The sequence below is a fragment of the Mirounga leonina genome, unplaced genomic scaffold, assembly GCF_011800145.1.
Source record: "Mirounga leonina isolate KUSES-001 unplaced genomic scaffold, KU_Mleo_1.0 Mir_129, whole genome shotgun sequence".
Taxonomy (NCBI): domain Eukaryota; kingdom Metazoa; phylum Chordata; class Mammalia; order Carnivora; family Phocidae; genus Mirounga; species Mirounga leonina.
In genome coordinates this window covers 26,429,215-26,444,166 of record NW_023270323.1, presented here as the reverse complement: position 1 = coordinate 26,444,166, position 14,952 = coordinate 26,429,215, and the positions used below count along the sequence as shown (strand labels likewise).

The window sequence follows — 14,952 nt, the reverse complement described above, 5'->3', positions numbered from 1 at the left end:
TCCTTCCTTCCTTCCTTCCTTCCTTCCTTCCTTCCTTCCTTCCTTCCCTCCTTCCTTCCTTCCTTCCTTCCTTCCTTTTATTTGTATATTAATGAGTTTAATGAGTTGGTATAAGGCAAGCACACCTGTATCTGCCATCTCTGTTAAGAAATGGAATTTTGTCTGCCACACCAAAAGCTCCCCCAGTACCCTATCACAGCCTTAACCTCCCACCCTCCCCCCAAAGTAACCTCTATCCTGATATTTTCTTTCTTTTTTTTTTAATTGAAGTATAATTAACATACAGTGTTATATTAGTTTCAGGCGTATAATACAGTGATTAAACAATTCTACACATTACTCAGTGCTCACCAAGATAAGTGTACTCTTGATCCCCTTTATCTATTTCACCCTTTCCCCAACTACCTCCCCTCTTGCAACTGCCAGGTTGTTCTCTGAACTTAAGAGTCTTTTTTTGTTTGTTTGCTTTGTTTCTTAAATTCCACATACGAGTGAAATTGTCTTTCTCTGGCTGACTTATTTCACTTAGTATAATACTCTCTAGCTCCATCTATGTTGTTGCAAATGGCAAGATCTCATTCTTTTTTGTGGTTAATATTCCATTATATCTTTTTTATCTTATCTTCTTTATCTATTCATCTATGGATGGACATTTGGGTTGCTTCCATATCTTGGCTATTGTAAATAATGCTGCAATAAACACAGGGGTTCATATACCTTTTTGAATTAGTGTTTTTGTATTCTTTAGGTAAATACCCAGTAGTGGTCTTACTGGATCATATGATAATTCTATTTTCAAATTTTATAGGAACTTCCATACTGGTTTCCACAATCGATGCACCAAATTGCATTCTCACCAGCAGTGCATGAGAGTGCCTTTTTCTCCACATCCTCACCAACACTTGTTATTTCTTTTTTTTTTTAAGATTTTATTTATTTATTTGACAGAGAAAAAGATAGTGAGAGCAAGAACACAAGCAGGGGGTAGTGGGAGAAGGAGAAGCAGGCTTCCCTCTGAGAAGGGAGCCCAATGCGGGGCTCGATCCCAGGACCCTGGGATCATGATCTGAGCCGAAGGCAGACTCTTAACCATCTGAGCAACCCAGGCACCCCAGCACTTATTATTTCTTATGTTTTTGAGTCTAGCCATTCTGACAGGTGTAAGGTAATATTCCATTGTGGTTTTGATTTACATTTCTCTGACGATTAGTAAGTTGAACATCTTTTCATGTGTCTGTTGGCCATCTGTCTGTCCTCTCTGGAAAAATATCTATTCAGGTTCTCTGCCCATTTTTAAATTGGATCCTTTGTCTTTTGGTGTTGAGTTGTAGAAGTTCTTTATATGTTTTGGATATTAACCCCTTACCAGATATATCATTTACAAATTTCTTCTCCCATTCAGTAGGTTGCCTTTTTGTTTTGTTGATGGTTTCCTTTGCTGGACAGAAGACCCTCAATAGCCAAAGCAATCTGGAGAAAAAAGAATGGGGCTGGAGGTATCACAATCCCAGATTTCAAGATATACTATAAGCTGTGGCAATCAAGACTGTATGGTGCTGGCACAAAAGTAGACACATAGTTCAATGGAACAGAACAGAGAGCCCAGAAATAAAACCACGATTATATGGTCAATTAATCTACAACAAAGGAGGCAAAAATATACAATGGGGAAAAGACAGTCTCTTCAACAAATGGTGCTGGGAAAATTAGATGGCTACAACGCAAAAGAAAGAATGAAACTGGACCACTTTCTTACACCATAAACAAAAATAAACTCAAAATGGATATAGACCTAAATGTTAGACCTGAGACCTTAAAACTCCTGGAAGAAAACAGGCAGTTTTATTTTTTTTTTTACATGAGCCATAGAAATATTTTTCTAGATATGTCCCTTCAGGCAAGGAACACAAAAGCAAAATTAAACTGAAACCACAATAAAATAAAAAGCTTTTTCACATGAAGGATACTATCAACAAAACAAAACGTTGCTGGTGCTTTCTGATCTCTGGATCTTACTTATTAAATTCAGAAATGCCAGTTACAGTCCCCTCTCCTGGCATCAGTTCTCTAGTATTCTGTGAATTATCCTTGAGGCTTAGCCTGGAACCCTTATCCCCAGCTGTTCTGAAAATTTTTGAAGTTTGCAGTTTTCTGCTTCAAACTCGTTACTGTTTAATAAGACTTTCCTGCTCTGAACCCTGACAGATACAATTGTAGATCAATACAGAAAGGCTTCAAGAAATATTGAGTGAAGGGGTGCCTTGGGTGGCTCAGATGGTTAAGCATCTGCCTTCAGCTCAGGTCATGATCTGCAGATCCAGATCCAGCCCCTCATAGGCTCCCAGCTCAGCAGGGAGTCTGCTTCTCCCTCTCCCTCTGCCTCTCCCTGCTGCTTCTGCTCTCTCTGTATCTTTCTGTATCAAATGAATAAATAAAATCTTTAAATAAAAAAGAAATATTGAGTGAAAATACGAAATGCAGAATAATTCAATATGATATCATTAATACTTAAAAGAAACAGTAAATAATACTTCACATTTTAAGTGGGTGTTAATAGATGTACTTAAATCCATGTGTTTATTTATGAAATGTTAAATAAATATATAAAAAGATCTGGAAGAATTCACAAATAAATGATTACCTCTGAGGAAAAGGATAGAGACCAGAATTGAAAATAGCAAAGTAATTTTAGCTTGATCTATAATGGGTCTATTTTTTTCACAAGGGTAATGTGTTAATACATTGCTTATATAATTAAAATTTTTTTTCAAATGTACTTGCTGAAGTGAAAGAAAAGTTTGTCCTTGATATGATCTGAGTAGAGGAAAAAGGTGGACTTGGCAATAAAAAACAACTTCTCAGGGAGTCAGGGCCAAGTTAATATTGGCTAAAAATAAATTGTATTTTTGGCTTTGTAGGACTTTCCAGGATGAGATGATAGCTTGATGGCAATAAGCCCCAGATCCTTGAGAACACAGGGGATAAAAATCTCACAAAGGTGTGAGCTAATTTTTAAAGAATGGAAGGAGTTTACCAGAAAAAAAAAGAGAGAGAGAGAGAGAGACATGCTAGGCAAGGAGTACATCATTTGGAAAGGTCCAGGATTTGTTTCAGAAATCTCTGGTAATGGTGTGAGTGGAGAACAAATGAAATTCAAGGGCACAATGGGAAATAAAACACAGATGTCTCTGGCAGCCAGATCCCAATAGTGCATTTTAGCATCATTCCTTTGGACACAATGATTACCTCCACAGAACCAACCATACCTCTAGGAACACAGAGATGGAAAAGAGCCTTTGAGAAGCTCATGATATAGTAGGATATTCAGATGCATAAATAGAAGTTTTACAACTTGTGGAAAGTGTAATGACCAGGTGTATGCCTGGGAAAATCTGGAGCATCAGTGTGGGGATGCCAGGAAAAGCTTCCTGGTGGGAGGTAACACCTGAGCTGTGTCTTGACTAAGAAAGAAGAGTGAATCAAGCTTTTTATGGATTTGCAAGTCATAATAAAAGAGTTAAGGTTTTATTTTCTGAGGGTGTTGAGACCAGGGTGGAGTAGGATGTTAAGCAAGAGAGGGGTGCTCCCAGACTAATTCTCCCTGATTACTAAGACTTTGTCCCTGCTCTGATTGTGGCTTGGTTTGATTCCTCCTAATTCTCTTTCATCAAATGACTTGGGAGGAAAATGTGGGGACAATCTCTCATTACCCTGGCTAGTAATTCCTGCCTTGCTGATTCACTTTTTTGGAGATAAATGTGACTTGAAAAGCATAAACATAGGCTTGTAAAACCAGAGAGGGCTATTTAATTGAATTCTCACATAATATGTACTCCTATGTTTAGTGAAAATAAAGGTTTTTTTACACAACCATGAGTGTCAACTATGACAAATTTTAAATGAAGACAATTAAATTTTTTGAAGAAACAACATAAGAAAACATGATAGGATTATTTTCTTTTCATAATTAAATATAATAATTGTAGAAGACACAACATATTATAATAATGTATAATTGTCTTTTCTGGAATCTTTTAGTCACTATAAACTGCAAATCTGAAATGTCCTTTACACATCACTATGAAATGTTTCAAAAATAGCTCCTTCTGGAGCTTTCTCTTACATTAAAATTATGAAAAATGAAAACCAGTATCAAACCTTATTCACCTCAGTCATGAGCAGGCAGTACTTAGCACTCAACAAAACATCTGGCTCAATGGCCAAAAAACTAAGTTGTAATGTCAAGTAAGAGAAATTGCACTTCAGTTGCAGTATCTGGTGATGATTTCTTTTAAGCATAAATGAAGAATAGTTACATTCAGTGGTGTGCTAGTAAGTATTTAACAACTAGGTCTCAGGGCTAGTGGTTCGGAGCTAATTTGTAATATTGGCCAGTTTCTATGGTGTAAATACAAACACCATGGCCAATTTAGAACTACCCACATTACAACACCAAACATTAATTTGGGAAGGGGTGAGAAGTAGCACTCTATTATATTTATTTTTACCACACAGATAAAATAGATGTAAATAACCTCAAGGGCCAAAGTACTGGTAAAATGTAAAATAACCCAAAATGAGTTTTGGGTATTTAGTACTCTTAATTTTCAATTGCAGTGTGTTTCACCAATGGCTAACATAGTTCCTGAAATTTTAACATTAAACTTGTACATCAGTGCAGGCTAGTTTCAGCATGCTACTGCTGCACTTTTAAATATTAAAATTTCACAAGTTTGGATGTTTGATTCCATGGAGAATACCTACATAAGGTTCACATAATATACTCTATAGGGAATACTTACATAAAAGAAGCAAAGGATACTGATAGAGCTCAGGCAAGCACTGGGAGACCAAGAAATATACAGGTGTAAGCTCTCACTTTCCTTATTCACATACATACATATTTTGTCTCCATATTGAACCACCAAAATCTGTTAGCTTAAAGATCCAGCAGGATCTTGGATCAGGAAATAAAATGATCCAGAGTTTGCGAGGAAAGTTTCTGATTTTAAACCTCACATGAATCCTTTGGCCTGTATGTTAGCCAAGAGTCAAAGCCACATATCCAGGCATTTCCAAAGATGAAGATAGACCTTTCCCAGTCCAGTTGTAAATTCTACACAAAATCCAATAATTAAAATTACAAAGGATATTATTTCAAATATCTATTACTCTGGATGACTTCAGAACTTTTTTTTTTTTTTTAGATGTAGAAGACTGAGGAAATATGAAGAATTCAGTTTTGAAATGCTAATATAAATTGCCTATTAGAACTTCAAGTAGAAATTTCAGAGACATGAAATTGGAGGTCCAAGGAGAAGTCAGAGCTAAAGTTAATACATTTAAGAGTTGTCAGCAAGTAGTTAGTATTAAAAGTACTGGACTGGATAGGATAATCTTGAGTATGAGTGTAAGTAGAGAAGAGGAGCGATCAGAGGACTGAGCCCTGGGGCACACCAATATTCAGAGTTGGGGAAGAGTAGAAGATCTAGCGGCAGAGACTGAGAAGGAATAGCTGATGGCATAGAAAGATTACAAGAGTATTCTTTTTTTTCTGGAATCCAAGCAAAGAAAGTGTTTCATAAATCAGACAAAGACAAATGCCATATGATTTCACTTACGTGGAATCTAAGAAACAAAACAAAACAAACAGACAAAACAGAAACAGACTCATAAATACAGAGAACAAGCTGGTGTTTGCCAGAGGGGAGAAGAGTGGGGAGACAAGTAAAATAGTTGAAGAGGATTAAGCAATACAAGCTTCCATTTATAGAATAAATGTCACGGAGATGAAAGGTACAACATAGGGAATATAGTCAATAATATTGTAATAACTTTTTATATGGTGACAGGTAGTAACTTATTGTGGTAAGCATTTCATAATATATTTATTATGTAAGTATTTTATATTTATAATATATTTATTATATAAGTGTATATATATATACATATATATATCTCATATATAACTGTCAAATCAATATGTTATACACCTGAAACTAATATAAAATTATATGTCAACTATACTTCAATAAAAAAATCAGAGAAAAAGAAAGTGTTTTAATAGGGCGTGATCAATAGTACTAAATGCTATTGATAGGCTAAACAAGAGGAGGTATGAGAATTGAGCCTTGGACCTGGCAACCTGAAATTTACTGATGACCTTGAGAAATGTGGTTTTAAAGCAGTGTCTGAGTCAACATCTTGATTGGAGTGAGTTTGAGAAAATGGAAGGAAAAGAGGTGAAACAACACTTTCAACCATATTTACAGAGAAATATGGCAGGAAGGAGATATAGGGTTTAAAAAAAAAACAAACCTTTGTTTTTATCTGGGAAATATTATAGAATTACTGTGTCTATGGAAATAATCCAGTAGAGAGGGTAAGATCGATGATATAAGAGAAGTAGGTGACAGTTATAGAAACAAAGTCCTTGAGAAGATGAATGCAGAGAGGCTATCACAGGTGTAGAGTTTGGCCTTAGATTGGTATTGATCCAACAGTTGATCCACTGTAACAAAAGGACAGACAGATGACAATAATGGCTAACCCTATCTTGCCTTTACCATGTATTTTAAGTGCATTACATTTGTTAACTCCTTCAAAACTCCACAACACCATGAAATAGATACTATTCTTATCCCCATGTCACATCAAGGAAAACACGGCACAGTGATGTCAAATTATTTGCCTGAGGTCACACATCTAGTAAATGGCAAAGCTAAGATTTGATTACAGGCAGTTTAGCTCCAGAGTTCACTTGCCTATATTGCCTTTCAAGAGACAAGGGGATTAATGGATTTTTATGGTAAGTGCTAGTAGAAACTCTCATCTGAGTCCTTTTTTCTTGGTGAAATAATTAGTGAAATTATCAGATGCGTGTAAGGAGGTGGAACTGTTGGAGTTAGAGGAGAGAAAGAGTGAAGGAGTTATTTAGGAGAATGTGAGGGGGTTTTGACTACAGAAGTGCAGAAATATTTTCAGGGAGTGTTAAGGACCAATTTGAGATTTGGGATCATGATTTTAAAGTGAGACTAGTCAGTATGGTGTGCCTTTTTCTCCGGCTGCTGTTAGCAAACAGGATCATATACCAAAAAGGTGGAGAGTAGGGTATAACCAACCTGTGGTTTTGCCAGGCTGGCTGGTGAATAGAGAAAGGGCAAGGGCAGTGGGGGCATATGTCATGGTTGACCATAGTATTTAAACTCAGTAAGGAGAACATAAAGATACTTGTGAGTTTGCAAGAAAAATTCCAGTCAATGGAATAGAGTTTCCAGTAGGCTTTGGACCATTAGGCCTATATTTAAGACTAAATAAAAAACATAAATTTAATATAATTCTCTATACTTTACATCAATTTATCTTCTCTTTTCTGGCTCTTTTCAGTGAAAGCATTCCTTAAATGCATTAATATGAACTGTTTTACTAAACAAAATACTGGCTTATGAGTTAAAAAATCTAGTTTTCATCTGCTGATAGGTTAGAGATATTTCTATTATAAATACAATCCTTGGGGCATCTGTGTGGCTTGGTCAGTTTGGAAGCTTAACCAACTCTTGGTTTCAGCTCAGATCATGATTTCATGGTTTGTGGATCGAGCCCCAAGTCCAGGCTCCACACTCAATGGGGTGTCTGCTTGAGATTCTTTCCCTCTCTCTCTGCCCCTTCCCCACTCAGGCAAACACACGTGCTCTTTCTCTCTCAAATAAAGAAATAAATCTTAAATAAATAAACAAATAGCAAATAAATAAATAAATACAATCCTCGATCAAGGAAGTCATTATTAATAATTCCTTATTAAAGCCAAAGCTAGTTGCTTAATTTGAAGCTGGATAAAAGATAAAAACTCTAACACTACCCCATCAGTGTTAAGGTAATCATTCATTCAGTTTCAACTGATCTTCCCCCCAGACAGACTGAGCTCTATGGTCTATGGACTGATTTGTGCCTTCTCAAAATTCATATGTTGAAACTCTAATCCCTGATATTACGGTATTTAGAGATGGAGCCCTTACCAGACACCAGATCTGTTGGCACCTTAATCTTGGACTTCCTAACCCCAGAACTGTAAGAAATAAATGTAGGTTGTTTAAGCCACTGAGGCTATGATAATTTTTTAACATCCTAAGCTAACTAAGACACCATGCTCATAAGACTGGGGAGGAAAGAAGTAAGTTCACAGATGTCTGGCTTCTGAATTAAGTATCTATAAGACAAAGAGACAACCAGTAATACCTTTTATATCTCTTAGTAGTGGTATTATACTAAATAAGCCTATGCCTTTTTTTTTTTTTCTCTACCTTGAGTTGCCTTATAAAAGGATTCCTTCTGTTATCCCAGGTAAGTTCCTAACCCAAGGAAAAGGGTAAGTATGCATTCATTTCTTTCCAGGACAAGTGCAACAGCTTTCTAATCTGTCTTCATGCTTTTCATTATGTACCTCCACTCCCAGCTCCAGCCCATTCTCTTCATCAAAGTTAAAGCAATCTTCTCAAAGTGTGATATTAGATCATCTCACTCACACCTCTGCTTAGAAAACTCAAGGGGGGGCGCCTGGGTGGCTCAGTTGGTTAAGCGACTGCCTTCGGCTCAGGTCATGATCCTGGAGTCCTGGGATCGAGTCCCGCATCGGGCTCCCTGCTCGGCAGGGAGCCTGCTTCTCCCTCTCCCGCTCTTCCCTCTTGTGCTCTCTCTCTCACTCTCTCTCTCAAATAAATAAATAAAATCTTTAAAAAAAAAAAAAGAAAACTCAAGGGCCCCCCACTACAGTTAAAATAAAATCCAAGGTCTTTACAAAGTCCTCATTGACTTGATCCCCAACCACCTCTTCATATACTCCTTTCTACTATCTCTCACTTACCTGCCAGCCTCCAGTCATGTTTGCCTTGTTTCCACCCACACGTCCACCTCACTTCTTTCTTTCTTTCTTTTTTTTTTTTAAGATTTTATTTATTTATTTTTTGAGAGCGAGAGAGAGAACACATGAGGGGGGGAGGGTCAGAGGGAGAAGCAGGCTCCCCGCGGAGCAGGTAGCCCGATGCGGGACTCGATCCCGGGACTCCAGGATCATGACCTGAGCCGAAGGCAGTCGCTTAACCAACTGAGCCACCCAGGCGCCCCAACCTCACTTACTTCTATCTCAAGGACTTTACACTTGCTCCTTTTGGATTTCTCTTTCTCCCGGTGTTTTGTATGTTTTGCCTCTTCATTATTTAGGTACAGTTCAAATGCTACTCTCTTGGAAAAGTTATTTAGACTGTCCAGTCTCAAGTACCCCTCATCTGCCCCACTATTTTCTATCATATTACTTTTTGTTTTCTTCATTACATTTATCATAACCCAGAATTCTCTTATTTATATGTTTATTACCCATCTTTGTCCACTAAATTCAGCATCTTTGAAAGAAGATACTATGTTTATACCTGATAGTTCCTGAAACACTCTAGGTGCTCAATAAATATGTGTGACCTGCCTGAGAAAGGAGTGGGGAGAGAAAACACCATCCTGTCACACCTAGCTATGGATTGGCTTGACATGATGCATATCACTTGAGTTATGCTTTATAATAAAGAAAGAATGAAAGAGTAACATCACAAATGATTAAAGGAAGGAGTATTTTTTTCTAGTTTATTTTAGCTACTTTTGAAAATTTTAGCTATTTTTTTATTTTAGGAAATTAAAAAAGGTAAATAATTTGCAGAGACTACAAAGTCAGTCCTCCATACATTTATTTGTACATACACTGTAAGGAGACTTATTACAAGAGCTGCCACACAGTTCCCTGCCCTTGAAGAGCTCACATTATTTTTGCTACAAAGGCAAACAAATGACAAAAAGATGACATGAATAAAATGTTATATAAATAATTACTACCTAAAGATTATTTTTAAACTCCTGACTAATTTTGGATCTAAATTCTACCAGGGGAAGTTCATGTGAGGGTCACAACTGAAGAGTGACTTTAAGCAAATAATTTTTCCTCTCTAGTCTTTAATTTCCTTTATTATAAATTGAGAAATGTTCTAGCTCATATCCCTTCTCCACTCCAAGATCATATGATTATACAAGGTACACAAACTATCTCACATATAAATAAAAAATGAATGTATATTATTTCTTTATCTGACATATTCCAGTTTAACAAAGTGTAATTATAATTTATAGAATGAAAAATAATTTATTTGGTAGACCCAGCATGTATGTTCTCATACTAACAAAATGTGTATTTTGTTAAATTCTGAAAAATAAGTTAAGGTAAATTCTGAATATAATGGTAAGATAAATCAGAACTAGACTATAACTTGGCTAATTGAATTTAAATTTTAAAAATTCCAAAAAAAAGAACTAGGCTATTAATAAAAATATTTTGGCCATCTTTTCTTTTTTTCCTTCCTGTTTCTTATATTATTTGAATAGATAAATAAATTAATGGATAGTGTTTTAGATATAATAAAATATTGATAAAGACCTTTATGTATTTGAATGTAAGAAAAAGATTTGTATCAACAATCAAAAGAGAAAGACTTGAAGCAACAGATAAGAATACCCTGCAGTTGTCTTTATGTTCCATTCCAAAGTTACTTTTCTTTCAGAGTCCAGTCTTAGAAGTAATCCAATCACGATAAGCAGTCACTCGTGTATAAACACCTGGCTTATTCTTTTTAGCCCATCCATTACCCCAGCTTACTATTCCAACGAGGTGCCAGATATTTCTAGAGTCTGGGTAAGCTAGTGGTCCACCAGAATCATTCTAGAAGAAGATAGGAAAACATGTTTCTTGTCCTGTCAAAGAATTTCATTTTATTGCTTCTCTGGACTTACCGAAAGCCCCTGGGCACCGAAAATAGTCCACCCTCTTTTGGGCTCAGAACTGTGGAACTTGGGTTTATTCAAAACCCAGAGCAACTACAAACCAGAATATATTGCCTACAGCTGCCATATGTTGAATTGGGCAGAGTAGACTTTATAAAGAGTTCAGCCTTGACTATGGAGAAAATGATGTGGCTGTTGCATAATGAAGTCTGAGGAATGGGGGACGTGTGCACATGCTAGACCTCCTGCTGCATCTCTGGATAAGGAAGGGGCACCATTCTACTGTGCTGATTGCCCAAAAAACAGGGCCAAAGTTATTTTATTATCAAGTAAGTGTTGTCCTTGGTATGTATTCCTAGACTGAAAACTCCATGAGAATAGGGATTTTGTTCACCAGTGCATTCCCAGCATCTAGCCTGGTGTCTGATACATAACTGGGATCAATAAATATCCATTATGTGGATCAAAATAAGCTACTCTATGGAAATCATTAACACACACACAAAAATTTGTGTTGATAAAAATTTCCATTTAATTGGTACTTTGGGATAAAATGATTTGATAATGTGTCTACACATACCTGACAAGCATCAGCTTTTCCCGACATAAATCCAGCACATAGCATTTTATCAGTCACTGTGCCAGATAATGCATGTGGAGCATTGCAAACTTTGTTGTCGATAATCTTCAGAGAGGCTTGCTGAAGTATCACTGGAAGGGGACCTAAAGGCAATAAATTCTGTTTATTATGGGAATCTTAACCTTGATTGTTGAGACAAAGAACATCTATAGAATAAAGTAGATTTTTTTTGGTCAGCAAGAGCCAGGCCAGTCCCAGCATAGATTGGTCCCTTTCTGGTGTTTACTGTAGCTGGCTGTCTCACACATAATTTCAACTTTTCCAATTCTTATTCCCAGAGGTATTTTAGAAATTGAAGACAATTTGGCCCCTCCACTTGGTTTTCTTTTTGGTATATTTACTAGCTAATTCCATGAGAGAGTGATTGATTGATTATTTGATTGATTGTTTAAATAATTATTCCCATGAAGCTATTACCTTTCTACAGAAAAACTTACCATTCATATAAAGTGTTCCCCATCCTGTAACTACAACACTGGCATTTTCTGAGAACTTCATTTTGGCTTCAGGAAGACAAATCCTATGAACATACTTTGTAAAAGAGACTTCTTCAGCAAGCTGCACAAGGGCAATATCATTATAAACTCCAACCCTGCTATAATTTTCATGAAAAATAATGTTTTGGACTTTCTGTGTCATATATGGTTTATTTACTACAGTTCCAAAGTTGACAATCCAATCGTCTGAATTATTTTTCCTGAAAGACACAATTTAATTAAAATACATGCAGTTTTTGAGCAACAACAGTGCTCATAATGGTCATTACCTCATAACAGTAAGGCGTGGGGCTCCCAACCAACACTAGAAAACGCCAAATTTTTATTTTTAAAGGTGTCTTTGGCACTGAGATGTTGCAAATAAAATAGTGCTAAGAACTATTATAGCTGTCATATTTCTGCAAAATCCTCCTAGCTAGAGCCACTGATGTCTTCTGCTATTAAAACCCCACCCGGTTTTTGAGCATTTGACTTGGGTAGGAGTCATATGAGCATCCTCAGTGGATGGGACCCAGAATCACTTTCATTGCCAAACACCCCGGATTCCAAGCGCCTGTGGAAGGCTCTGGACATCTTTTTTTGTTTTTTCTGGACATCTTTATACATAAAAAAATTGTGACTTGCTCTTACCTAATCACCCTGTTATGTTTACCAAGTCAGTGCATTTTGGCTTCTAATATAAATTTTCTGATCATTTCTCTAGTTCTCCAATGAAACTCTTTCTCAATTTAGGACCTAACAACCTGTTTAACTTTTCTCACCTTCCCTCAAAATGTTAGGTGCTGTTTTTGTTTTTGTTTTGTTTTGTTTTTAATTTTCAAAACTTCATGTAGTGGTAACACTCTTCAATCCTTCCCCCATTCTAAAACCTTCAGTGACTCCCCACACTCAATGTGTTTCTTAAACTCTACTCCCTTAGAATCAATTCAGGCTCCATCTCCTGAGATTTATATTTAAAAGGTCTGGTGTGAGGCTTAAGGATCCACACTTTTAACAAGTCCCCTGGGTAGTCCCCTCTCAATGGACTACTTTTTGAAAATTGCTTCAAAGACAAATCCTGCAACCAGGCTTCGTAAAAGAGATTTTCTCAGAAAGTAAGCATCTTGTCAATTAGAAATGTGCCCAATCTATACATCAAATTTTCCCGAGTATATTTTCTAATGTTTCTTTTAACAAACCTTCAAATTGCTCTTTTTTGTTTGCTGTCTACAGAATACAATGTGTGTTTTTCCACCTAAACACATCTGAAGAAAGTGGTTTTCCAAATCCAAAATACATGTTGTTCTTTCCCATCTACCCACCTCATCAATCAAATCTTTTATCTTTAGGGTCCAGTTGAATCTTATATCTTCATCCCTCAGCTGGATATGCTCTCCTTCTTCATCAAATTTTCACAGAACTTACTGTCTTGTATATGTGGTATCTACTACACTATGCTAACACCTTTAATATATCACATTTAAATTTTTTCAGTTAGGTAGTAAACACCTGGAGGACAAGTTAAATAAGCACATAGTAACTGGAATCAGACATACCTGGTGTCGCATTCAACTTCTGTTAATTTAGTAGCTGTATGAACTTTGCCAAGTTATGTCACTTCTGAACCCTAATTTCCTCATCTTTAAATAGATTAAATTATACCTTCCATACGGATTTATTGTTATGATTAAATAAAATGATATAAATAAAACCCTTAATGTCAGGCCAAAGTAGCTATTTGGAAAACGTGAATTACTTCTATTCACCTTTTCCTCTTTGACAAATTTATTTTTTTTAAGATTTATTTATTAATTTTAGAGAGAGAGAGAGAGTGAATGTGCACAAACATAGTGGGGGGCAGGGAGAGGGAGAGAGAAATTTAAGCAGACTCCGTGCTGAGCTCCATCCCACCCTGAGACCACAACCTGAGCAGAAACCAAGAGTAGGATGCTCAACCAACTGTGCCACCCAGGTGCCATTCCTCTTTGACAAAATGCTTCTGCTGCCCTTCAGTTATGCAGGTAATTATAAATTTCATTTGACCTTGGTGAATGCTCACACATTTAGGTCAATCCCCACAGATGACCCAAAATAGGCCTGCACCCAGAATCCTACAGTTAGTCAGACTTTCACACTTACTCAGCAAAGCAGTGAGTTGCAGATAATAGCCATCGGCTGCTGATCAGAGATGCCCCACAATAGTGTTGACCTTTCCATTGCATGCTGGCTTACCATGGCCATGCCCCCACCAGGGCATTCTTCCCATTCACAATTTGGTTGCCTGATATGATACTGTTGGCCGATCTTCCACAACCTGAAGAAAGGATTTTTTTATATAAGAGCAGCTATCTTTGATTATGCTTTATAAGAAATACATCTTAAAACATTACTTGAAACCCTTCAGTGATTGTCCAGCAGCTACTAAGTAACGCTGTGTCTTTCCTGGAATGTACTGTGATCATGGTACCCGACTCCATCTTGGTTTGGGTGACTTACTTATCTTCTTTTTCACTCTCGATCATCTTTCAACTTTTATTTTATCTATTTGTTATAATTCTCATCTCTCCAAGTAGATTGCAAATTCCTTGAAGGTGGAGACTTTACTTCATTATGTCTGTATCTTGCACAGAATATGAAATGCTATCTCTAAAGCCCCATGTTGATAATAGATACACCATAAGTGTCCATTGAGTGAATGAATGCATGGATGTATCTTGTGTGCAACATGATACTCTAAAGAAAATTCATTTAAAAGATACAGAACTATTTTTTATCTTATAATAAATGTATTTGATATAGCCTACTTTTATATTTTCTTATTATCTTAAGTTGTCTTTTTTCCCCTTCAATCTTTTTAACTTACTCAGTATGATATTTTTCACTCATGATTCCATTCTTTGAGATCAGTTTTCATTTCATACTTTGGACAACTCCTTACAAATGTTAAAATTCATAGGCTAGTGTTTTTCAAAAAGAAATTCCAGATATATATCTGGTATATCTAATAATTTTGAAAGGCTACTT

At 36.4% G+C, this 14,952-nt stretch overlaps 1 protein-coding gene across 1 annotated transcript in view; it reads right to left on the bottom strand.

Annotated features, from left to right (window-relative positions):
- Nucleotides 1-10,588: 10,588 nt before the first annotated feature.
- Nucleotides 10,589-14,952, bottom strand: part of LOC118010864 (transmembrane protease serine 11B-like) — a 31,253-nt gene continuing 26,889 nt past the window's right edge. Inside the window, 4 exon segments of the mRNA XM_035005575.1 lie at nt 10,589-10,750; nt 11,393-11,535; nt 11,890-12,149; nt 14,068-14,242. Of these exon segments, the coding sequence (XP_034861466.1) occupies nt 10,589-10,750; nt 11,393-11,535; nt 11,890-12,149; nt 14,068-14,242 (740 nt within the window).